Here is a 22430-nt window from a genome sequence, read left to right as displayed (position 1 = left end):
CCCGTACTTAACACCATATACAAAAGTTACCACAAAAGGCATCAAGACCTAAAGTAGAGATAAAACTCTTAGAAGAAAACATAGGGGAAAAGCTTCATGGCTGAATCTGGCAAAGCTTTCTTGCATATAACACCAAAAGCACAGGCAAGAAAAGAAAAAAAGATAAATTAAACTACATCAAAATTTAAAACCTGGGCTTCCCTGGTGGCGCAGTGGTTGAGAATCTGCCTGCTAATACAGGGGACACGGGTTCGAGCCCTGGTCTGGGAAGATCCCACATGCCGTGGAGCAACTAGGCCCGTGAGCCACAACTACTGAGCCTGCGCATCTGGAGCCTGTGCTCCGCAACAAGAGAGGCCGCAATAGTGAGAGGCCCGCGCACCGCGATGAAGAGTGGCCCCCGCTCGCCGCAACTAGAGAAAGCCCTAGCACAGAAACGAAGACCCAACATAGTAATCGATCAATCAGTCAATCAATAAATCTTTAAAAAAAAAATTTAAAACCTTTGCGCATCAAAGGACACTATCAATAAAGTGAAAAGGCAACCTATCATAGGAGAAAGTATTACAAATCATATATCTGATACGGGATTAATATCCAAAACATATGAACAGATCCTACAACTCAACAATTAAAGACGAACAACCAATTTAAAAATGGGCAAAGGATGCGAATAGACATTCCTCCAAAGACACAGGAATGGCCAATAAACACATGAAAAGATGCTCAACATCACTGATCACTAAGGAAATGCAAATAAAAACCACAAATGAGGTACCACCTCGTACCTGTTAGGATGGCTACTGTCAAAACATAACAAATGTTGGCAAGGATGTGGAAAAATAGGAATCCTTCCTTACACACTGTTGGTGGGAATGTAAAATGGTGCAGCCACTGTGGAAAACGGTATGGAAGTTCCTCAAAAAATTAAGCATAGAGCTACCATATAATCCACTACTTCTGGGGATATAACTGAAAGAACTGAAAGCAGGGTCTCGAGGAGATGTATGTCCACCCATGTTCACAGCAGCATATTCACAATAGCCAAGAGGGGGAAGCAGCCCAAGTGTCCGTCAGCAGATGAAGGATAAACACAAGGTGGTCCATTCATACAATGGAACGTTATTCAGCCTTAAAAAGGAAGGAAATTCCGACACAGGCTCCAACATGGATGGGCCCTGAGGACATTATGCTCAGCGACATACACCAGTCACAAAAGGACAAATCCTGTAGGATTCCACTCACGTAAGGGACCCAGAGGAGTCAGATTCCTGGAGACAGGAGGAGGATGGTGGGGCCGGGGGCCGGGGGAGGGGGGAGGAATGTTTATGGGGACAGAGTTTCAGTTTTACAGGATGAAGAGTTACAGAGACGGATGGTGGTGATCGTTGCTAACACTGTCAGTGTACTTAATACCAGTGAACTGTACACTTAAAACTGGTTAAAATGTTAAGTTTCATGTTATGTATAGTTTAACACATGCACAACAGGTAAGAATCTCCACCTTTACCCATTTTCCCACCAGGTACGTACATTCCCCATCTCAGGGGCAGACCTGGAGTCATGGGCTGGCTTCCTGGAGCCTCTAGTCTGGACACCGATCAAATACTCACATGCACCCTCGCACACGCACACGTGCTCTTAAACGGAGCCATGCGGTGAACTCCGAGCTGGCCTGGGCCCACCTCCGTCGGGTGGTGTGAGGTGAGGAGGGCACACGGTGCCCCAGCCCCTCTGGCCCTCGAGTTCCAGGGCAGCCGGGCGGCCCCTGTGGGTTGGGGGCCGTGGTCACACGAATTCAGGAAGAGGACCCAGTGGGGACCCCATGGGGACTGACTCAGCCGCACTGCAGAGCGTGCATCTGACATCAGCTCCGCCCGCAGCCCCCGACCCTCCACAGGTGAGGGGTGACAGCCCCCACCGCCGCCCCGGACCTCCCACCTGGCCCGCCCTTGACCAGGCTCACCTGGACTGGGGAGGTGACCCTCCCAGCTGGCTGAGGTGACTGGAGGCGACCAGGGCGGTGGCCACAGGTAGTCCGTCCTACCTGTCCTGGACTACTTCCCTCTTCATGAAGCACCGACTTTGAACCTGGGCCAGAATTCCAGTGTCTTGAGCACATGCCTCATGCCCCCAGAAGTCAAACGGGGAGCGGGGCCACCGGCACACGGCGCACGTGGAGAGACAGGGCGCGAGAGCAGGCGGCCGGGCGGAGTGCCAGGCGCAGATGAACAGGCACCACAGGCAGCGGCCTCCCTGTGAGCCTCCCCGAGGCCAGGCCGGCTTCCGGGCAGTACTTCCTCCGCCCCATCCCCGAACCCCGGCTCCCAGGGGACGGGGCACAGCCTGAGAATGGAGTTGCCACCCTCACTTGGCCCCACTCCCTCTGGTTTCTCTGTTGCTTCTGTAAGTTCCACGCTGGCTGTCCCTCGAGGTCACCCCTCTGGATCCAGATGAAGCACCAGGGTCAGGCATCCCTGCAGGCGGGACAGCACTGCCCCCGTGTGGCCGACTGGCCGCTAGACCAATCAGGTGCGGCCTTGGAGGAAAGGAGCCCTCAACTTGCTGCACGCCCGCCTGGGCAGGGGCTTGGGGCTCGGGACGGAACCCCCAAACCTTAAGCCCATCTGCTGCTCGTGCCTTCCAGGGACGCAGCCACGTCCCCACCCACTCCTCAACGTGCGTCCACTGGCTCAGACCACAGACTCCACTGAGGGTCTGTGCACGGTGTGTATCTGCACAACTGTATTTGTACCACACATCTGTATCTCTACCACACACCTGACTGTACCTGTACCACCCACCTCTATCTGTGCCACACACCCGCGTACGTATGTACCACCCACCCGAGTATATTTGTACCACACACAATCAGACCTTTCTTTATATTCTGCATCTCCCCTTCCCCTCACTTCCCTGAATCAAGGAAGGCACCTAATCACACATGCACCATTCCCTGACCGAGGCTAACATGCGGTGCGAGAGCAGGCCTCTCAGTGTCTGCTCTGTCAGGCCCCCAGTGATCCTCGGAGATCAAACTGTGTACTGGGGAAGTTCCTCACTGAAGCCATGAATTGCCGTTGCCTGAGACCAGCTTGAGGGGTTCCAGCTTCCCGGGAATCTGGGATGAACCCAGAGCCCAAGGTGCCACAGGTGCAGGATGGGGGAAGAGGCGGACAGGAAAGCCAGCACGTGGAGGGCGGGGTTCCCATGTCACAGGGGGACAGAGTCCACAGAGGCTGGACGCCTGCTGCCCTCACCCTGAGCTTGGGGTGTTTGCAGGCCAGAGCTCAAGGGACAGGTGACCACAGTGCCTCCCGGGGGGAAGAGGGGCCCCGCCGTCCATGCCTCCACCTAAAGGGGAACCTGTGGGGGAGGAGGGGCCCCCGCTATGTACACCTCCGTCTAGTGGGGGACAGGGAGACAGGCTAAGGGGCGGTTTGGGCTGCGGCAGTGGGGCACCAGCTGGAAGAGTCCACCTGAGCACCTGGAGGTCCCAGGCCTCACGGAGTCAGGAATTTGGGGACCGACCTCACCGGAGTACAACTTGGGATCGTGGGCTGGTGTCCTCACAAGTGTGTTGAAGTACAGAGAGGCACTCAAATGGAAAGGTGTGGAAATCCTCAGAGACCCCCTTGGACCCTCCTCCATGAGCTCACAAGGCCAGTCTGAGCCACACAGATTCTTTACCTCAACCCCACGTAGTGTGGTCAGTGACATTCCTTGTAATCAGACACCACAGATTTCAAGAAACCCACAGCCCCCAGGCTCCATCCCCAACCAGCACAGGTCCTCCAAAACAGACCCCACGGATACCCAATTTCTGATGCCCCAGACCCATTTATAGATCACTGACACCCACCCAGAATCCCAACATCCTCACAGCCCCCACCCCAAATCCTGGTTTGGGGAAGCACACTTAAAGGGTGAGGGGACAGAAAGAGCCTAAAGCGATTCCGTGTGGACGGGCACAGGGCCACCCTGGGACTGGCTGTGCGCCCACCACGTGGGGGGCTGACTGCATCCCTCCTTCCACTTTCATGTGTGAAAAACCGTAATTAACAGTCCATCAGAGGGCACAGAGGTGCATCATTAGTAAGCGAAAGAAAACCCATTCCCTTCTAAATCAAATTTGGGTTTGTATTTCCAAAGAAGTTTCAGGAAATGCAAACCACCTCCTGTCATAGAGGATGGATGAATCTCAGGATTTCCACGAGCAGCCAGGGCACACCCCAGAAGGTGCCGGACCCCTCGGAGCTCCAGGTGAGCACAGCTGAGACGGATGGGGACAAGGGCACATGTGCTTTATTGCTTACGCTGCATATTCCAATGAATACAATAAACCCCCTTAAAAAGTAAGGCACGTGAGCAGCCTTCTGTGCAAGTTCCGTATTATTTAAAATTCCTATTGGCTAATAAAGTATTTCCACTCTAGAACTGGAGCTATCTAGAAAAGCACATGATGAGTTTTTTGCAAGCAGAGTCCCTGTAACATTATTATATCTTACCTCATGGCACAATTAAACAGCCTCAAATCAAATGTGTGAACCTAAGTAATGACGTAACTACTGTTACAACTGCAAAACATCAACCCGCTTATCCACGTATGTACTGGTCCCCAAGGAGTAATTATACAAAATCTAAAGGAAGAGCAGTATCTAACTCATCTGCGTACCATTTCGTTACAGGTGAGAGATTTGGCATTTTCAGTCTTTTTTTCCGTAAGTCCCGTTGGTATTTGCAGAAGGCCAGTGTCATACGATGCTGAAGACCATGGAAAGATACTGTTCATATGACACCTGAATCCAGCCGTCCTGATCCGTATCGTAGCGTCTGAATATATCTGTCAACCTCTGAGGAAAAAACAACAGGTGTTTAGATCTAATACTTATCAAACAGAAGGAACCAACTGTACTGGTACAAGGGCATTCAGGAACCCAATTTCAGAAGCATTCATGTCTCTGCCCACAGAGGGGCACGGGCGAGGTGCCCTCGGCCACCCTCAAAAGCCAGGCCGGTCCACCCTGGAGATGCGGGGGCAGGACAGCAGCGGGTAGGCGGGTGGGCCGCCAGTGCAGCTCCACTACACACCGCGGCCCTGGGTCCTGGCGGAGCCCTGTGGCCCCGGAACCTGGCTTCCCAAGTCCATGGTGGTGAGCCTGGGTCCTCCCTTCCCACTCTAAGACTGTTCTCCTGGGGGGCCTCCCTGAAGGCTCACCTCTGCTCTGGCCACGTGCCGCTCAGGACAAAGGGAAACCAGCCCCCACTGGGCTCCTTCTTTAGAACCTGCTGCCCAACAGGAGAAGCCCAGCGCAGAGCCAGAAGGGCAGGATCTCCTTGTGCCAGCCCAGGACCCTGGCTGATGCCCAGCCCCCCTCCCCACTCAGGACCTGCCCGCCCACCTCCTCCTGCCTGACGCCCCCCACCCCTGCTACAGACCCCCCTCCCCCCCTCCTCCTCTCTGCTGCCCACCCACCTCCTACCTGATGCCCGAGCCCCTCCTGTCTGACCACACCCCCCAGGCGCCACCTCAGTCTGTTCACAAGCCTGGCCGCCCGAGAGCAGGGACGGTTAGGTAAGTGCCACCCCAAATGACAGATGCTGGGCAACCATGGCAGGCTCTGAAGAATCCTGCTGACAGAAGACAGTGCCCCAGGCTCATCGTGACCTTGGTGGTCGCCTGCCCACCTGCCCAGGGGCCGAGAGCAAGGCTGCAGCCTGGCCCGTGAGCCGTGTCTCCTGCACCTCAGTCTCTCCAGTTCCGCCCCGCTCCTGTGCTGGGCAGGCTGACGGCCAACCACACACGGGCTGACACAGGTGACAGTCCGCACAGGCATTACCCAGGAGCTTCCTGTGTGTGACCCGCCGGCGTGACACACACCACAGAAACCACCAGCAGCAGCAACCTCCCGCCGGAGACCGATGGGTGACTTCCCTTTCTTTACACTTAACTGTCTTTTCCCAAGATTTCTACAGGTTTCCATGTTGCTTTGTACAAAACAATTTTCAAAAAGCCTTTTTCTTTTTGGAAAGAGGCAGATGAAAGAAAACGCTTTTGAGGGCTTTTGAGGACTTTTTACATGTGGCCTGCAGCTTAGCCTTTCCTTTCCGAGTCCCCACCTCTGTCCAGCGTCTAGGCTCCTTCTCCACGGGTGGGAGGGAGCAGGGCCAGCAGCCGGCTCCCAGCACGGCCCAGAGGCCACGGCCAGCTGCGGGCAGCCTCCTGGCAGAGGCACCGCGTGAGCTTCTCAGGGGACTCAGATCCTGCTACTCTGGGGGCTGAAAGCTGACATGCGAGGACCCTTGCTTACGCAGAGATATAAGGATCAGGTGGTCACTTATGGGCCATAACCTCAGATGAAAATCCTAAGCCCACAGCGATCCAGACGCAGATCCTAGTGAGAGACTTTCACACTACCTCTGTTCCTAACGTGTGCCGACAACACTGCAAACACGTAATCCTGCCTCACCAGACCCTGAGAGGGAGAGACGGGGTAAGGCTCTCCGCTTTTCAGAGACGTGAGGCTTAAATGCTAACAGACCTGGCTCTCCAAGTCACTGAAGGACAGGGACTGATGGGCCCAGATTCCCCGGGAAAGAAATCAGGATAGCAGACAGGCAGAGAAACTTCACTTACTGAACTATCGCTTTAACGGGGAGAAAACCTGAGAATGCTTTCCCAAATTCCAATTTATACTGATAACCTCGTGCCTAGCACACCCCTCTGTGGATTCTAAAACCAACAAGATGGAACCTCGATTTGAATGCAAACTGCGAGGATATCTTTCAGGGATCGGTTCTACTGAAATACTTAGGGAAAACACATTCGCTTCCCATAAATGGAATTGTGACAGAATTAAGAGGGAGGGTGTCACAGAGTCTTACGTGGACTTGGCCATGAGTTGATAACTGCTGAATCTAAATAATGGGCACATGGGTTCATTATACTGTTGTCTCTGCTATTTTTTTTTTTTTTTTTGAGATTTGTCAAAAAAGAAAGTTTTGAAAGACATGAGGGTTTATACCAATTCACTGCATTTCTAAAGCTTAAATCTATGGAACTGGGCTCCCTACCGAGAAACAGGAGCAGGGCCTGTGTGGGAACAGCCAGGGCGGCTCAAGGGCTCCCGCCCTCCATCCTAGGAGGGCTCCTCTGGGCCTGCACTTAGCTCTCTCCTGGGTGAAGCAGTGAGGCCGCAGAGGGAACCACAGAAGCAGCGCAGGGAACTGTGAGGCGGCGGTCACTGGGATCACCAGCCCCGCCAGACACTGTTTCTAACACCCAAACAGGGCCCCCTGCGCACAGGGCACAGCTCCTAGCTTAGGAGCCAGCAGCGCACGCGACAGAAGCTCACCCAATTCTCATAATGAAATACACCAAAATACCGGGGTATGCATGGAAAGAGCCCACCGGATCCCCTCCAAATGGACAGCTCCCGGTGTTTCCAGGGCAGGAGGGGCCCTGCTGTCTGCACCTCCGTCTAACAGAGCAACTAGCTACTCCTCCAAACAGCACACTAACTCCTCTAAGTTCCGGGACCAGTTTTACGTGTCTGACTCCTGCGCCCCTGCTTCGTCATCCCACCCCTTCCCGCAGTCAGCGCCTGCGGGCCCCGCGCAGCCGGTACCTGCAAGACGATGCAGCCCTGGATGAAGTCGTCAAAGGCGATCTGCCCCCGTCCTTGTCTGTCGAACTTCCGAATGAGGATGTCGTGAAACTGGTCAGAGAGCCGGTACCCTGGAGGAGGAGAGCGGAGTCAGCACACACGCTCGCTCCCCAGGCCCCAGCCTCTCCCTCCCGAGAACACGACACGGGCCCCAGGGATCCCGGGTGCAAGCGCACTGCAACACACTGAGAGCCTGGTGGCCACTGTGCGAGGAGGGGCTCACTCAGAGAGCAGCAGCCCCTTCCTGGAGGGTCCCGAGTCACCCAGTCACTAGTCCTCACCAACCCCAGGGCCACGCCCCTCGGCCCAGGGGCCTTCCGGACCGCTGCGGAGCTAGCCTCCTTAGAGGCCCTTCACTGCTGACTTTCCCGACACTCGGCTGCCCTGGGTCACTCGCTGCTGCAGGAGGCTTCGCCAGCTAAACCCGCAGGAGGAACGAGGCGCCCAGGAGCGAGGAGGCTGACTGACGGCCCCTCCTCCACCTCAGTCAGGCCGTGAGGAGTAAGGCGGCCGCACACAGACTGAAGCCCTCGAAGGGTCACCCAGGTGATGGCAGAGTCCCTGACTCCACCTTCAGCTTGCTGGGCGTCCTGGAAGGCCTCCGGCAAGGACGCCCCGGGGCGGCTCTAAGCCCTTCCCCGTCCTTCCCTCCTAACCTCACCACCTGTGTGACCCTGGTTTCCTTACTTATTCAGGAGACAAGATCCAGGTGCCAACACATTTTTACTGGTTTTCAGTCTCGCTGGAATCTTTGCAAGGATATGCACACCTACTGTCTGAGTGAACGTCACAGTTAATTACCTGTACAGGCACTTCATCACTCTACTGAAAAAGAGTCACACATGCAAACACGTGACAGTACTTTCCAGAGTGGTCAGCGCGCTCTATGCCTCCTGTGACTTAAATGCAGGGCCCCCTGCCCTGCAGGTGAGTAGAAGACAGGACCCCGACTTAGAAAAGAGAGACGGGCGGGTGCTGGATGGGCGCCCCCTCACGCCCGGCACCGGTGCCTGTGGCCCAGAGAGACAGAGGCCCGGCTGGTGAGGGTGAGCTTGGGACATGGTGACAGGGCAGTGCCCGCCCAAGCCATCGCTGTGCAATGGTTTCCTGCCCAGGCTGGGAAAGGACACACGAGATGGTGACAAAGACACAGCGGCAGGGAGAGCAGAGCTCCGGAATCAGACAGGGCTCCGCCGGCTGCCGGGACTCTCAGACCTCTGGCCCGCTCCCCCCTCCAAAACCCAAGACGTGAACCCCCCTCAGCAGACCATTTTAGGGTCAGTGAGGCAGGTAGAAACGCTGCTGGCCCCCTGTGTGTCCCCCGGCGCCGCTGCTGCACTTCCAGGGCACAGATGCCCAGTGGGGGGAACAAGCTCTTCTTTCCTGAGAACCAGCAACCTCCACGGGGCATCCAGCGCCCGCTCTCAGCACCAGGAGCAAAGCCGGGCGCCAGTCAGTGACCACGGCAAAGGACAGATCCGGATCAGGGCACCACCCGTGTCTACACGGAGCCAACGGCACCAAGAAAGGGGCGGAGGCTGCTGTAGACCTGCCGGGGCCTAACTCAGCCGACCCGGCCGTAAACACACTGCTAACTTGGTCAGGGGAGCCAAAGGCTCGGGCTCCAGGGACGAAGTGACAGGGTGCCGGCTTGGACTCCTCAGCGTGAAAAGGGGGGCGGAGCAAGTGCAGCAGGAAGATGGAAAGTGGGTGAAAGCGAGCAAGGAGGAAGTGAAGGTTCACTACACTCTCGTGAAATTCCTTATAAAAACCACATTGGCCTTGGGCTGCCAGGGGCTGGGTGCAGGACGGGGGCGTTTGCTGGGGATGGGGCTGTCAGCACCCCCACTAGCAGAGTGTGAGGCCCAGGCCTTATGCTCCTTCTTACTTCCAGGTCTCTGCACCTGGCATGTAGCACATACTAGGAATAAGAGCCTAAAAAATGAACGGATGGACCATCAAATCCAGCGGGTGCGCTGGTCAGTCACACAGCCCCGCCAGGGCAGGCCTGAGACCCTGTGTGGCACTAACAGAGGTCAGAGGACACCTTAGGGCCTGACCTCCCCCCGCACCCCCGACTCCCTCACGCATCTGCTGAGCTACAACACAGCCCCCAGCTTGGCCGACAGACGCTTGTTCTTAGGGGTGAAACCAAAACAGGAAATTTCACTCCTGGGGCACATTTCCTAACAGTTGCTAACAAGTAACCTGTGAAGGATGACAATGCCCTTGTGGGGAAGAAAAGGCTCCAGAGAAGGCGCTAGGAAACGGCAGACCGATCACAGGCAGAAACTTTTTGGAATAACTGAAGAAATGCTGCAACGGGATATTTACTTTTTCCAGGAAGAGCTGGAAGTCAGGAGGGATCTCGGCTCTGCCCAGCTCAACAGGGCCTGTCAGCTCCTGACCTTGAGGGACCACCGCTGACCTACCACAGCCACAAATGTCCCAGGTCTGACCAGGGCTTGTTGACCTCCGCATTTCCAACCTGAGCTCCCAGGACGCGACGGTCACTGGCACTAAGTCAAAAGAGGGCTCCAGGGCCTGCCAAGGTTAGAAACACTGTGTTCGGTGGCACCTGAGGTCACCAGTCTGGAAGTTAACTCACAGGGTCCAGGTTCCAGCCGGCCAGGCCTCTGGCTCCCTCCTGCCCAGGACTGCTCTGTGGGGGCCACCTCCCTCCCAGCCCCCCACCTGAGGCACAGCAAGGTCAGCTGCAATCCAAGTTTCAATTCAGAGAACCTGAGGTCAATGTCCTGCCCAAAGCCTGACCCACGCGTGGCAGGCTCACAACACAAACTTCCTGTGGGGTCCCAGAGCCTCTAAAGCAAGAAAGAGAAACCGGAGAGGACAGCCATAAAGGACACGCCCAGAGAAAGAGAGGGGGAGGGAAGAAGCACATGAACAACCACAAGAACCAAAATGTACTTTATATTATTTAACCCTGAACTAGTCAGAATAAAGTACATTGTAATCTGACAGAAGGGCCCTGCGAACAGAGGGCCCGGTGAATGTCAAACAAACCAGAATCTTGGTGTAACGGCTACAGTCCTCCCTCCATAAATAACAAATCCCAAGTTCCCCTCAGGCCCAGGTGCACGCTGGACCAGAAGGCCCGCTGACGCGCTCTGGAAGGCACCACGTGAACACTGCTCAGAGCACGGCACACGCTCAGGCTGGCAGGCACGTGGCACACGTGCTGACATGCACTTGAGAATGGGAGCTTCCACACTCAGGCCCACGCTCCACGCAACTCACGGGCTCGTCCCCTGTGGGCATTCTATCTTCTTTCTGGGTATTTTCATGTCAGGAAATATAAATAGTCCTACACTGTTTTATTTTGACTTGTTCACTTTAAATTGTTTCAAAAGCCACATTCTCAATGTGCCTGTGACATCACTCCACTTCACAAAAGACAAACTACTGCATAGCCCTTATCTCATTTTGGATGAAAAACCGTATAGAAGCCTCCAAGTCAAATACAAGCCTTCACGATATAAGTAACATGAAAATATAAAACTGTGTGATGTAAACAAAAATTTCACATAGACTGCTTTAAAAATCATTAAGTTGAACACAATAACAAGATAAACCTTATGGCCCTGCTCCAAAATGAAAGAGCTACACAGCCAAGACAAGTGTTTTACCAAAACCTGAGAGGGCTTGCTTGAGCTCGTTCTTGTCGATCATGCCCGAGTTGTCCCTGTCGTAGGTGCGGAAGACGTTCTGCCAGTCCGTGATGTACTTCCAGACACCGGTGAACTCGCTGAAGTTCACGCCGGCCTTGTTCTCTCTGTCAAACATGGCTGAGACGGAAGGGCGTGAATCAGCAAGAACCTAGAGCAGAGGCGCGCCCAACCCTCCGCGGGCCTGGCTCCTCCGGGACCCAGCCTGCTGTTCGGCCAGCAGGTCCCCAGGTGCTGGCGGTGACCCAGCCACAGCCCTAAATCGTGCTAGGCGGGCGTGAGGCGTGCGAGCCAAACACCCTGGTGGAGCCGCAATAAAAACGCTTTACACTGAAGGAGGTTCCTCAAAAGCACGACGGCGGCAGGGCACACCCGCGCCCAGGAAGGAGCCAGAGCCGCAGTGCAGAGCCGTCGAGGGGCCCACCCCAACCCTCCCAGCTCCGGGTCCCATTCCTGGAGCCGCCCGTCCCGCGGCGGACCCGAGTCCCGAGTGGGGGCTCAGAAGAGTCCTCGGGCGAGGGAGGCCTCTACTCTGAGGAGAACAAGATACTGGCTTCAGATTTTCTTTTAGTAAGGCCCGCCTTTCATTGAGAAAGAAAATCAGCCTAATTCCAGGTCCAAATAAGAAAGAACTTGTAACTACATTTACATATAACTGCAGGCACCATGGATAAACACTCAGTCTGAAACACTGCTACAGAGAAAGTAATACACCGTTTGGTCTCTTTTCAGGTCATCTGCGTGATCTTGGTTTGGTCACAAGCACATTCCAGTTCAGAGCCATTTCACACGAGAACTCGCACGCTTCCTCTAGTCAACAGGCAAGCAAGACGTGACTGTGTGTGAAGCCTATGTGAGATCTTTAGACTGAGAAAGGAAGGACGGGTTGGACAGTCAACTCAAAGTAAAGGCTCAGTGAAGGGCCGGGCCGGGTGGCAGTTCCGGAAGAGAAATCAGGTGAGAAGCACAGGCAGGGTGTGTTGCCGCTACTTACATATGATCGACCGGACCGTCACTGGATTAAACGGAGTCCAGGTGCCTGAAACAAACAGCAGAGATTAAGAAAGAGAAGAAACTCTGAATCCCCAGTCTGTAACCCCAGAAGCCAGAGAAAATAAGTAATTAGCTTTCAACATCAAGACCCTAGAGCCACAGTTCTCCGCAGGGGACGCCGCCCCCAGGACGATGGGTCAGTCAGGTCCTATCCACACTGCCGGGAGAATTGCTCAGGTCCAGCCAGACATTCAAAGCTGCTCAGGAAGACCTGCACCTGGAAGCTCACTCTTGTTCACTTTATAACCAAGAGATGCCATTTTAATACTCACTGAACTTCCCAGGGCCACAGCACCAGGTAAGCTGAGAAAATGGCACTTAGCTGTGCTAAGAACGTCACCAGCTACCACTTCAGAAAATCCCACCCCAAGGGCACCACCGCTCCCAGGACCGGGGCAGCTGCACACGTCGTGCAGCGACCCTGCTGGACAGCGCACCGTGAAACCACGCTTTACGTTTTTCTCCTCAAATGACAGTCTGTGCAGCATACTATTTCCTCTAAAATTGTGAAAAGGCAGGACACATTATTCCACGATTCACTTCAGAGCAGTAACGGGGATGTTATCGAATATCTATTTTAAAGGGGACTGTTGACACTGATGGATTTGACGATTGAGAACCATTTATCCACTGTGATGATGGAATGCTCACCAGGGACCTTTATGCCCAAGGATCTGTTTTCAGAGTGATTTGCACCTTTACCAATTTTTATACTCACTAAAAACAATGTAAAAACATTTTTATGGGGCGGGAGACCAGCATCTCTCCCCATCCCCCCATTTTCCCCTCTCTACAGACGGTTTGAGCTCTGGGTGGCAGAGTCCCATCCCCTGGCCACACACGAGGCAGCACCCTTCCTGCCCGGCCGCGACCACTGGGCTTGGAGCACGTCCCCGACCTGGCCCACACGCGCTTCTCCCGACGTCCAGCATGGCCCCCCAAACACACGCACACCTTCACCTCGACCCCTGCCTCTCCTTACGCCTCCGTTTATACGAGGCTTCCTCAGAGGAGCCCTCCTGAGCGCCCCGCACCCAGGCCCCTCGGTCCCTCCACCTCCTCCACGGGCGCCCTGAGGCCTGGCCCGCAGCGGGGACCCCTGTGCACTGGGTGAGCATCTCTGCAGACTTTACAGGCGTTTGGGGGATGGCAGGCAGGAGGATGTCTATAAAGGTATCAGAAAAGGTCAGCATCGTTGAAAACCAGCGTACAAAGAAACTGTGCTACAGAGAAGCCAAGAGAAAGAGGGGGACTCCATGCCCAGAAGGGCGTCGCTTCTTCACCGTTTCTGACTTTCTAGCTGCTCACGCCCCGGCTGGTGTTTCCGCAGGAGATGACCCACCAGGACCAGGAGCCCGAGAAACCAAACGCAGCTGCTGGACTCCTTCCTGCCTTCGCTCCACCTCTGACGCAGGCTGTGACCTGAGAGTCCACAGTGACCGCCCCGCTGAGTGGCCTGCGCCCACTGCCCATGCCGACTGTGAGCTGGGGTGCGTCCCTGGCCACGCTGGCAAAGGACTCGGCCAAACGCGCTTTAAACAGAAGTGACACAAGAAAAACAGTTAAGTGATGATGCAAACCCAGGCGCTTTCCGCGGTGACGGCCAGGCAGAGGGAGGCATGGACCAGAGGGACCCACGGCCGAGCTGCAGGGCCGTGAGGCTCGGGAGAGCGGCAGGTCGCCCAGGGCCGAGTCAGGGGCGGGGAGGAGACCCGCAGGCCGTCCAGCCTGGGAGGTGGAGACAGGCTCCTGGTGCCTCCCCGGCCCGTCCCTGTTACCCAAACGGGGCCTGACCCTCCACGGAAACCAAGGGATAATCACAACAGCCAACAGTTAAGTGACTGTTTAGCTCATGCCAAGCCCTGTGGCCTGGTTCTCAGACTAAACATCAAAGCTTCACAGCCCCTAGTGAGGGCAACATTTAGTACTCCAGTTATACTAAGTGTTAAACACACTGGAGCGCCAGCCTGAAAATCTGCAGTTTTCTGTAAGAAAACGCACTGCAATGTGGAGAAGCACGTCTAACAGAGCCTGCTGGAAACACAGGACACACCGAGCAGCGAGATTCCCTTCAGCGCCCGTGACCCTCCCCCCGATTTTCCAGGCCAGCCCCAATTTCAAACATTCCCAGTAACCAACATGTCTAGGAATGTCACAACCACCAGCTTGCGGAAGATTTCCTGTCAGACTTTTACTTAGAAATACAAGATATGGTCCCTGTTCCTGTAAGTCTTGCCTCAATTTCATCTGGAAAGACCAAAGAAAACAGAAACACACACAGTTTTTTCCATGTAAACTGAGTACACATAACTTTTTTCACCCATAATTTGGGTACGAGTGGGTCGCAGCTCCACTGAGGGGGTGGGTCAACATCAGGACACTTAGCATTTTCCCCTGTAACCCTCAAGCACACAGATGATTTAAAGAATTTATATCTGATCCCTTCTCAAATGAGAAAAACCCCCGCTCTGCTCTGTGATAATATATTCTGTCTTTTTGCTCTCCAGAGAGTTTTCTTTCTTGAAATCGCATCCTGTTACCACGAACTTGGACTTCAGTGAGAGATAATGGGCTGAGTCGTCATGGCATCCAGCAAACGCACGCTGAAATACCTACTTACCTGGAATCTTTGGGGAAAAAAACCAGACTTTTTTTTACAGCACCACTGGCGATCTCCTTCCACTTTACTGCATCAGATCTGGGACTCCCAGCCCTTCTGGGCATTTCTTCCCGAAAGAGGAGCCAAGTAGGAAGGGGTGAGAGCAGTTCTACGGGCTCGCATGGCATCGGCCCGGACACTGGTGCCTCTTCAGGGTCACAAACTCTGTATCCCACCAGTCACCTTCAACTACGGCCTCAAAGAGCCATGACTGGAAATATGGCCTTTCTAAAGGCAATCTGAACACCATCAATAGCCGTAACACCACCTACAGCCTTTGATCTGATAAATGCCACTTCTAGAAACTTGTTCTATGAAATCACTACAGTATTTACATTGAAGAAAATCAGAAACAACCTAAGTGTCTCACAGTGAAACTCTGTACACTCCATTCTGATAGATGAGTGATGTCTCCGGTTCTGTACCAGGCGATGTGGGACCTGGTGGACATGGGCTGGGCCCGAGGGGGAGGGGCTAAGCCTCCAGTTGTCCCAGAGTGTGATCTGCCCAAGGCCGAGGTCGTGGAATAAAGCCAACCCCGTCTTCCTCTGCTTCCACCTGAAACTCTGCTGCATAAGTTTCTGGGACAAGCAGATACAACAGGCTGTGCTGGGGGCCTCCGAGACCACACCCCAGGCTTGATGACTCGCTAGGACTCACAAAACTCACAGTCAGTTTATTACAGCAAGAGACACAGAGTAAAATCAGCAGAGGGAAAAGGCATGGGGAAAAATCCGGGGGGACCAGGCACCTGCTTCCCAGGGAGTTGCACAGGGCGCCCCTAATCCTCCACCGAAAGCTGAGACCACACCTCGCGTGTGTTGTCAACCAGGGAAGCTCCAGGCACCGGGGGGGGGGGGGGGGGGGGGGCGGGGCACGTGCCTGCCGCAGCTGCAGTGGGAGCATGAGCTGCCCAGGCAAAGGGGCAGCATGTTCCAGGCGGCGGCCAGTAGCCACACAGGCAGGCCCTCCTCGGGGACGTGCAGGCTCTGAGCACAGCAGGTGCAGGGTGAAGAAGCTAAACCCAGACCCTCCGCTGCCTCGTAAGCTGGGCCTATGACGGAGTGACAGTGAGGTGACCCGATGCTCAGTCGGCAGGGAACTGTCGGCTTATGTGGTCTGATCTCTCTCGCTGCTACTCAATACGGGACCTCCAGAAGAGCTCAAATCTATTTTGCTAAAAATACCTCTAAAAGAATATATGACTTATTACTATTTAAAGTCCAGCTGAAAAATGCCTCCTTAAAATACGTCAATATGTTATGTCAACGTAAACCTACAGAAGCACAAAAAAAGAGGCTTGAGCAAAATTAATTTCCTGTAATTCCAAGGAACAATGTGAAAGTAAAAATTAAAAAAAAAAAAGTACCTAACTGAAGACAGTTTGTGACATGTTATTTCAAACAGAAGGCAAGACAGTCCTGTCTCTATTCACACCTCTTAACTGAGCAGTCATTTTCAGACGCGCTCCTGGGGAAACAAGTTGCATAAAGGACTCAGTGTACAGGACCCATGAGTACTTCTTCAGGGCGGTTTCAGTTGGGTTTTAACAGAGTGCATCAGAGGCACAGATCTCACTGCAGAGAGAAACCATGCTACTTTGAACCTCCAATTTTCCCACCAGTAATAAGCTAATTAAACTGATTTCCTGAAATAGCTCAATATTCTAGTCCTAATATGAAAAAAGAAGCCCAATCCTGGGGGAGAAATCAAAAGTCAAAATAACTCCAATCGTATCAGCTGTGGGAATTCGAGGACAGTGAAGAGAACTGACTTGTGTCCATCCTTGGTGACCGAGGTGACACGACACAACTGCAAACAAAAGACCAGCTCGACCAGCTTCCTCCAAAAGCTGATGCCCAGTAGCCAGAGACTGCTGCAAAACGACTCCAGCGGAACCAGGAGGAGGAAAAGGGCAGCATCCAGGAAAGGAAGGTGCCGCGGGTGCCTCGAGGAAAGGCAGGTATCCCGGGTGGAAGGAGCAGAGCCCGGCAAGTGGTGGGAGCCACGGGGCACCTCTGCTTCGGGGGCGCCAACGGGAAGACACAGGTGGGACAGCACAGGGGTGGGGCGAGCGCCTGGCTGTGCAGGCTCACACCCGGAGTCTGGTCCTGCTCTCAGCCTGAGAGCTTACTGCGCACTCTGGGGCTGTGAAAGGACGAGAGAGCTGTACCCGTTCACAACCTGCCTTCCTGCAGAAAGGGCCTAACGGAATGTACAAGATAGTCACGGCACAGCAAAAGAAAGCAAACTATGGTCATGTTGGATGGGAGGAGAAAAGCATACGAAAGTTAGGGGTCTTAGACTATCAGTAAAATTCACCTCTTAAAATTCTAAGCTCATGGTACTGGCGAGCCAGAAATCTAATTTAAAATTTTTAGCAGCTAATTTGAAGAGAAAATGTGACTGGTTAAAAGATTCAGGTTAAGACAAACGAAGTAAGACAGGACAACCATCACAGCTGCTCCACACAAGAAGCACCACACCCCCAGGGAGGAGAGAGGCGGCCACGTGGCGGGAAGGGGGGCTGCCACACCCGGCCCTCTCAGGGCTAAGCCACTACCCGCTTCATGGGGCAAGTTCTTACATCGCCCCAACAGAAGCTGAGGGAATCCCGCAGGGCAAATCAAGAAAAGTGACTCTACAGGGCCGCTGTGAGACGCTCCTGATACACACTTTTCGGTGGGCTTAAACCAGGTATCGATTTCAAAGCATCTTAGCAATGGTGGGCTGAACATCCTGTGGGCAATTCTGTCAAAATTCTCTCTCCAGCAGGCTCCTGATTCAAGATTATGTTCTGACAGAGCAAAGAACCACCTGCTTCACCAACCATCTGAACTGGAGGCAGTACTGACTCCCTCCAGGGAAAACGTTACCGGTGTTAACCTGTGAACACCAATCCGCCAGGAGTAACAAAGGGAACATCCGCGGTGCGTGCCCCGCGCAGGGCTGGGAGGCAGCGTCCGCCTGCTACGCCACCAGCTGCGCCCACTAGGCAAGGTGAGCCTTTCAACATCTTCATTACCGCTTAAAGTCAACCCCCTTCTGGCTTAAATGGCACGCCTCTGGACGGCACCACAAACGTAAGAATCAGAAGAGACAGTGGCATCTGAGGGGTTAAAAAAAGGGCCACACAGCCAGGTACTTATGGAATCAAGATCTCCAGTAGTACTTCCATGGATTAATCATGCTGAAACCAGCAAAAAGGCGACTCCACGGTGAGCTCCCAGCACCAGCACCAAGAGCTGAAACCCTCTCACCCATGTCTGAATGACTAGCATCCCCCACTGGGAAGCCCACCTCCCCGCGATCCGGCTGTCAGAGCCTCCAGTAGCCTTAGTTGCTTCCCCATCGGTGTCTCTGGGGCCTTGATGCCCCGCCCCAGAGGAGTCACAAGACGCAGTCACCTGAGAAATTCAACAGCCCTCGACAAACCTGAAGGATGTCTGCCGTACAAAGCCAGGCTCCCTGCGCTCCTAAAGCCGACACCCCAGCCTCCATTCCTCAGGCTTTCCCTGTGTCCTCCACGCAGTTGCCCCAGCAGCTCGGCAAGGACTGAGAGCAGCACCGACACAACACCAGGAAACCACCCGACAAAATAAGCCAGAAGCTCCTCCACCACGGGCCAGAGATGAGAATTAAGTCTTAATGATTTGGAAAATAATTTAAGAAGAAAGTTATTTACTACGGGTGGTCAGACTTGCAGCTTACAAGTCCAGATGGCCAGGTGCCACTCACCATTGGATAGTGCTTGCTGAAGCTCGTTGTCGGATATCACACCGCTCCTGTCTTTGTCAACCCTACAAAATTAAGATCAGTTAAGCTAGCGATTCAAAGTGTAGGAAAAGCAAAAGAGGGCAAAAGCAAAGGTTTGACTCTCCAGTCAATCCTAAATTAATTCTGGCTCTTCCTTCCCTGGGCCCTTCCCTTTGGCTGCTCGACCTCTCAGTCCCATGACCCGCTGGGGAACAAGGAAGCCTGCCTCCTTCGCTGTCTAGGCACGCTCCCTGCCCAAACCCAAGCTGCTTCTCCACTTTCTCAGGTCTCCCTCCCTCGGCCTGGCTGAATTCCACCTGCACCAGGTTTTCTCCTTTTCACAAGCAGGAAAAGATTCTCTCAGATAACTTAAGTCGTTCCCTGATCATGAGTCACTCCACTTTGGGTCATTCGTTCGCTGGAAGGACGACCAGGGACGGAAGGCACTGCGGTGACGGTCACCTGCCCAACAGCCGCGGCCCGGCTTCTTTCCTGGTTGCTGGCATTTCAGCAGCCGGGGAAGAGTCTGCGTTTCTGCTCTCCTAAACAAGCATCCCTGGGAGACCGTCCGCCCCGGAGCAACTCCGGGCACCGGCTGTGAGGGGAGAGGGATGGAGGCCGAGCCCCAGGGCGAGCTGGCTGCGACCCCCGGCTGGCGGCTCTGCACCTTGGGAGGGGCCTGGGGACTGCGGGAGACAAGGCGGGGGGCGGAGAGAAGGCCAAGGGTGGGGGGGACGGAGCAGGGGCCGGCGTGGGAGAGGCCGAGGGGGACTAGAAAGGGGGCCGGACAGGACGCCAAGGATGGAAGGTGGGGGGACGGAGCAAGGGACAGGGGTCTGGGGCACCAGGAAGGAGGTCGGACTGGAGGCCGGGGTCACGGGGCGGGGGAAGGCCCGGGGCTGAGACCGAGAAGAACCCAGTGGAGGCCCGCAAGCGCCTGCGCGGCCGGCCGCACCTCTGGAAGACATTCCACAGGAAGCTCTGGTCCGGCAGCGCGGCGCCCGCGGAAGGGCCAGCCCCGGGGCCCGGGCGGTACGGGTAGGCGGCCATGGGCCGAGGCGCAGCTGGGCTGAGGCGCTCCTGGGACACGGATGGCTCCGGGCGGCTCCACTTCCGCCTAGGCCGGGGCGGGGCCCGGAGCCCACGCCACTTCCGGGGCGGTCACGGGAGCGAGCGCAGCCAATCCAGTCGCGACCCTGTTGCCAGGCGACGCCCGTGCGTCCGGCCAGCGTGTCTGGGTCCCGTGGGCACCGCGCAGCCGGTGGCCTAGGCCAGGCTAGCCCTAGGGTCGCGGACGCGCGTTGGGAGCCGCTTCCCCGCAGCGCAGAGTGGACATGAAGGGCGGAGGCGGCTCCCTCGAGCATGGTCCATTCTTGCACCAAGGTCATGGAAGGACTGTGATGGAGGGGAAGAACGCGCCCGACATTCTTGTTTTTCTGGACTTTTCGCCCGCCCCCGCTCGCGCATCTCAGCGTCCCTGCGCCCCGCTTCCCAGGAGCACACGAAGCCCCGCCTCCGGCATCTGACAGCGCCCGCCGCTTCCCGGCTCGGCCTGCAGGTGCGTGGCCAAGCCCAGATGTCCCCTGCTGGCCATGGTGGGCTGCTAGCGTGTCCCTCTCGGCCAGTTGACGCCACCGCCTCCGTCTGGACACCGACTGAGCCGCAGCGCACCCCGCGCAGGGAAGCCCAGCTTCATTCAGGGCGCTCCCGCCGCCTTCCAGCCTCTCAGGATTTTCAGCTCCTGATCCAATCACGCTGACTCATTTCATCCTCCTCCCCTACTTGGTTTGTGGAAGGGCCGAGCACCAAGGAAGCACCTGACACTTCCTTCCTTGGACACGAATCCATTATTCAGCGCTCTGGCTCTGTATCTGACCCGCTGTTATTCTCCAGCTGTAGTGTCCTCAGTCCCTTTTCTCTCTTCTAACCACCAGAGCATATGCTGGAGAGTTCTTTAAACTCTTCAAAGAGATTAAGATACTCTGACTTTGACACTCACACAGATTATTATTCTACAAACCTCAACAATGTGGCTTTTTTCATGATTTACTGAATTCAAGTGTTTTCTAGTTTTATCCTCATAAAGCATTCACATCACTCGTTAACTAATCCTTTCTACAATTTTCCACAGCTTTTTGATCTCTAGTTTCTGAAACCCATTTTTTTCTATCTCCCATCTCTGCCTTTTTTTGTTCTCTAGAAAGCTACAAAATTAGTAACTATGATTTTGCAACCCAATTTATAAGTTTTCCAGTACAGAGTGTACAGGGAAACTTCAGCAAGAAACTTCTCAGCGACTCCAGCTGGCCTTGGCTTCCCTCTCCTGACAGTGTCACGGGTTCCACCAACCCTTGATGGAGTCCAGCCTCGACTGCCACAGCCAACACCATCTGTGGGGCCCAGAAGTGCTCCGTTCTGCTTTCTGTTTAGTTCCAGGGGTAGGAAATGATTCATTCAAGGGAAGAAGCATTTACTGAATCTACCCTAGTGTTTAAATATTACTATGTGTAATCCTCACACCAGCACCTCGTGGCAAGGTATCAAGGTCCACGTTTTACTGAAGAGAAAACTATGCTGGTCTAAGGTCAAAGAGGCAAGAAGAGATTGTAGCCCAGGTCTGTTTGTACTTTTCCTGCATCATCTCAGCGGTGGCAAGGCTGACTCTTAAAAGGGAGATTAATTTAGGAAATGAAGATTGAAACAAAAAATTCATCCCCCCTAATGTATAACCCTATATATGTACAAATGAGTCTAGGATTCATCAGAGACTGGCCTGGTGCTTTCGCAACTAGGCAGCCTCAGTCACTTCAGCCCTGATGGCTAAGAAACTGAGACTCTGAGAGGCTAATGGGAGTGCACACATGGGCCATGGCACCTGTGCTGTGCTCTAGGGCAGGGCTTAGCCTGCAGTCCTGGCCACAGACAGCTGCCATCTACTTTGGGGGGGGGGGCGGGGGGTGTGTGTTACCTGGAGTCCTGACACCACCTTACAAAGATGTACAGCAACAGTGGCAACCACCTTCTGTCAAGAGAAAAGGGCAGATTGTTTCCTGCCCCTGGTACTGCTGACCCAGTCATTTAAAGTATTGATGTGCTTGCCACTATCTCCTCGCCTATCTTGGGATTCAATTCCCTCCTAACCAGGTCTGTTCTAAGCTTTCCATTTATATAGTGCTTCTGGGTGGAGGAGAGGAGAAATGAACTGAAAGCCAACACTTCCCTAATATTGGGCCAGCCTTTCCTTTGGTCTAATTTCTCTGAGCTAATTGGAAAATGCCTCTTATTATCCTTAGAATTTTTCTAAACACTGGCTCTAGACATAGGGTGCTAGCACTCCTAACACTTTTCAGTCCACCCTCTTGTTCATCTGTCTTTGGCACATAGTAGGCCCTCAATGAACATGTTAAATGAATGGATGACCAAGTAGGTTATGCGCCCTGGTTCTGTCCTGTGTACACTTGTGTGCATGTGCACACACACAATCTTGTGTTATCTACCTTACCAGCTTCCCCTCGGAAGACACTTTGGCTCGTTACTTGTGTTTATTTTCTTATCAGGACCACTCTGGCATTTGCACTGGAGACTTCTCCTTTTTCAGTCACTTTCCCC

At 54.3% G+C, this 22430-nt stretch overlaps 1 protein-coding gene across 3 annotated transcripts; it reads right to left on the bottom strand.

The window, feature by feature from the left end:
* Positions 1-4123: 4123 nt before the first annotated feature.
* On the bottom strand, positions 4124-19967 carry PDCD6 (programmed cell death 6). 3 transcript variants are annotated; one of them, XM_036848187.1, is made up of 7 exons: positions 19777-19919; positions 19284-19416; positions 18804-18865; positions 12348-12392; positions 11315-11473; positions 7629-7738; positions 4282-4853 (listed from the first exon to the last, which is right to left on the bottom strand). In XM_036848187.1, the coding sequence occupies exons 2-7, from the start codon at positions 19325-19327 to the stop codon at positions 4755-4757; spliced, it is 519 nt and encodes a 172-aa protein (XP_036704082.1). In that variant the 5' UTR covers positions 19328-19416; positions 19777-19919; the 3' UTR covers positions 4282-4754. The 3 variants fall into 3 exon arrangements, with proteins under 3 accessions (XP_036704080.1, XP_036704082.1, XP_036704081.1); XM_036848185.1 differs by lacking the exon at positions 19284-19416 and having other exon boundaries at positions 4124-4853; positions 19777-19967; XM_036848186.1 differs by lacking the exon at positions 19284-19416 and having other exon boundaries at positions 4284-4853; positions 11321-11473; positions 19777-19967.
* Between the last annotated feature and the right edge of the window lie 2463 nt (positions 19968-22430).

The sequence above is a fragment of the Balaenoptera musculus genome, chromosome 3, assembly GCF_009873245.2.
Source record: "Balaenoptera musculus isolate JJ_BM4_2016_0621 chromosome 3, mBalMus1.pri.v3, whole genome shotgun sequence".
NCBI lineage: Eukaryota > Metazoa > Chordata > Mammalia > Artiodactyla > Balaenopteridae > Balaenoptera > Balaenoptera musculus.
This window is presented reverse-complemented; position numbering and strand designations above follow the sequence as displayed.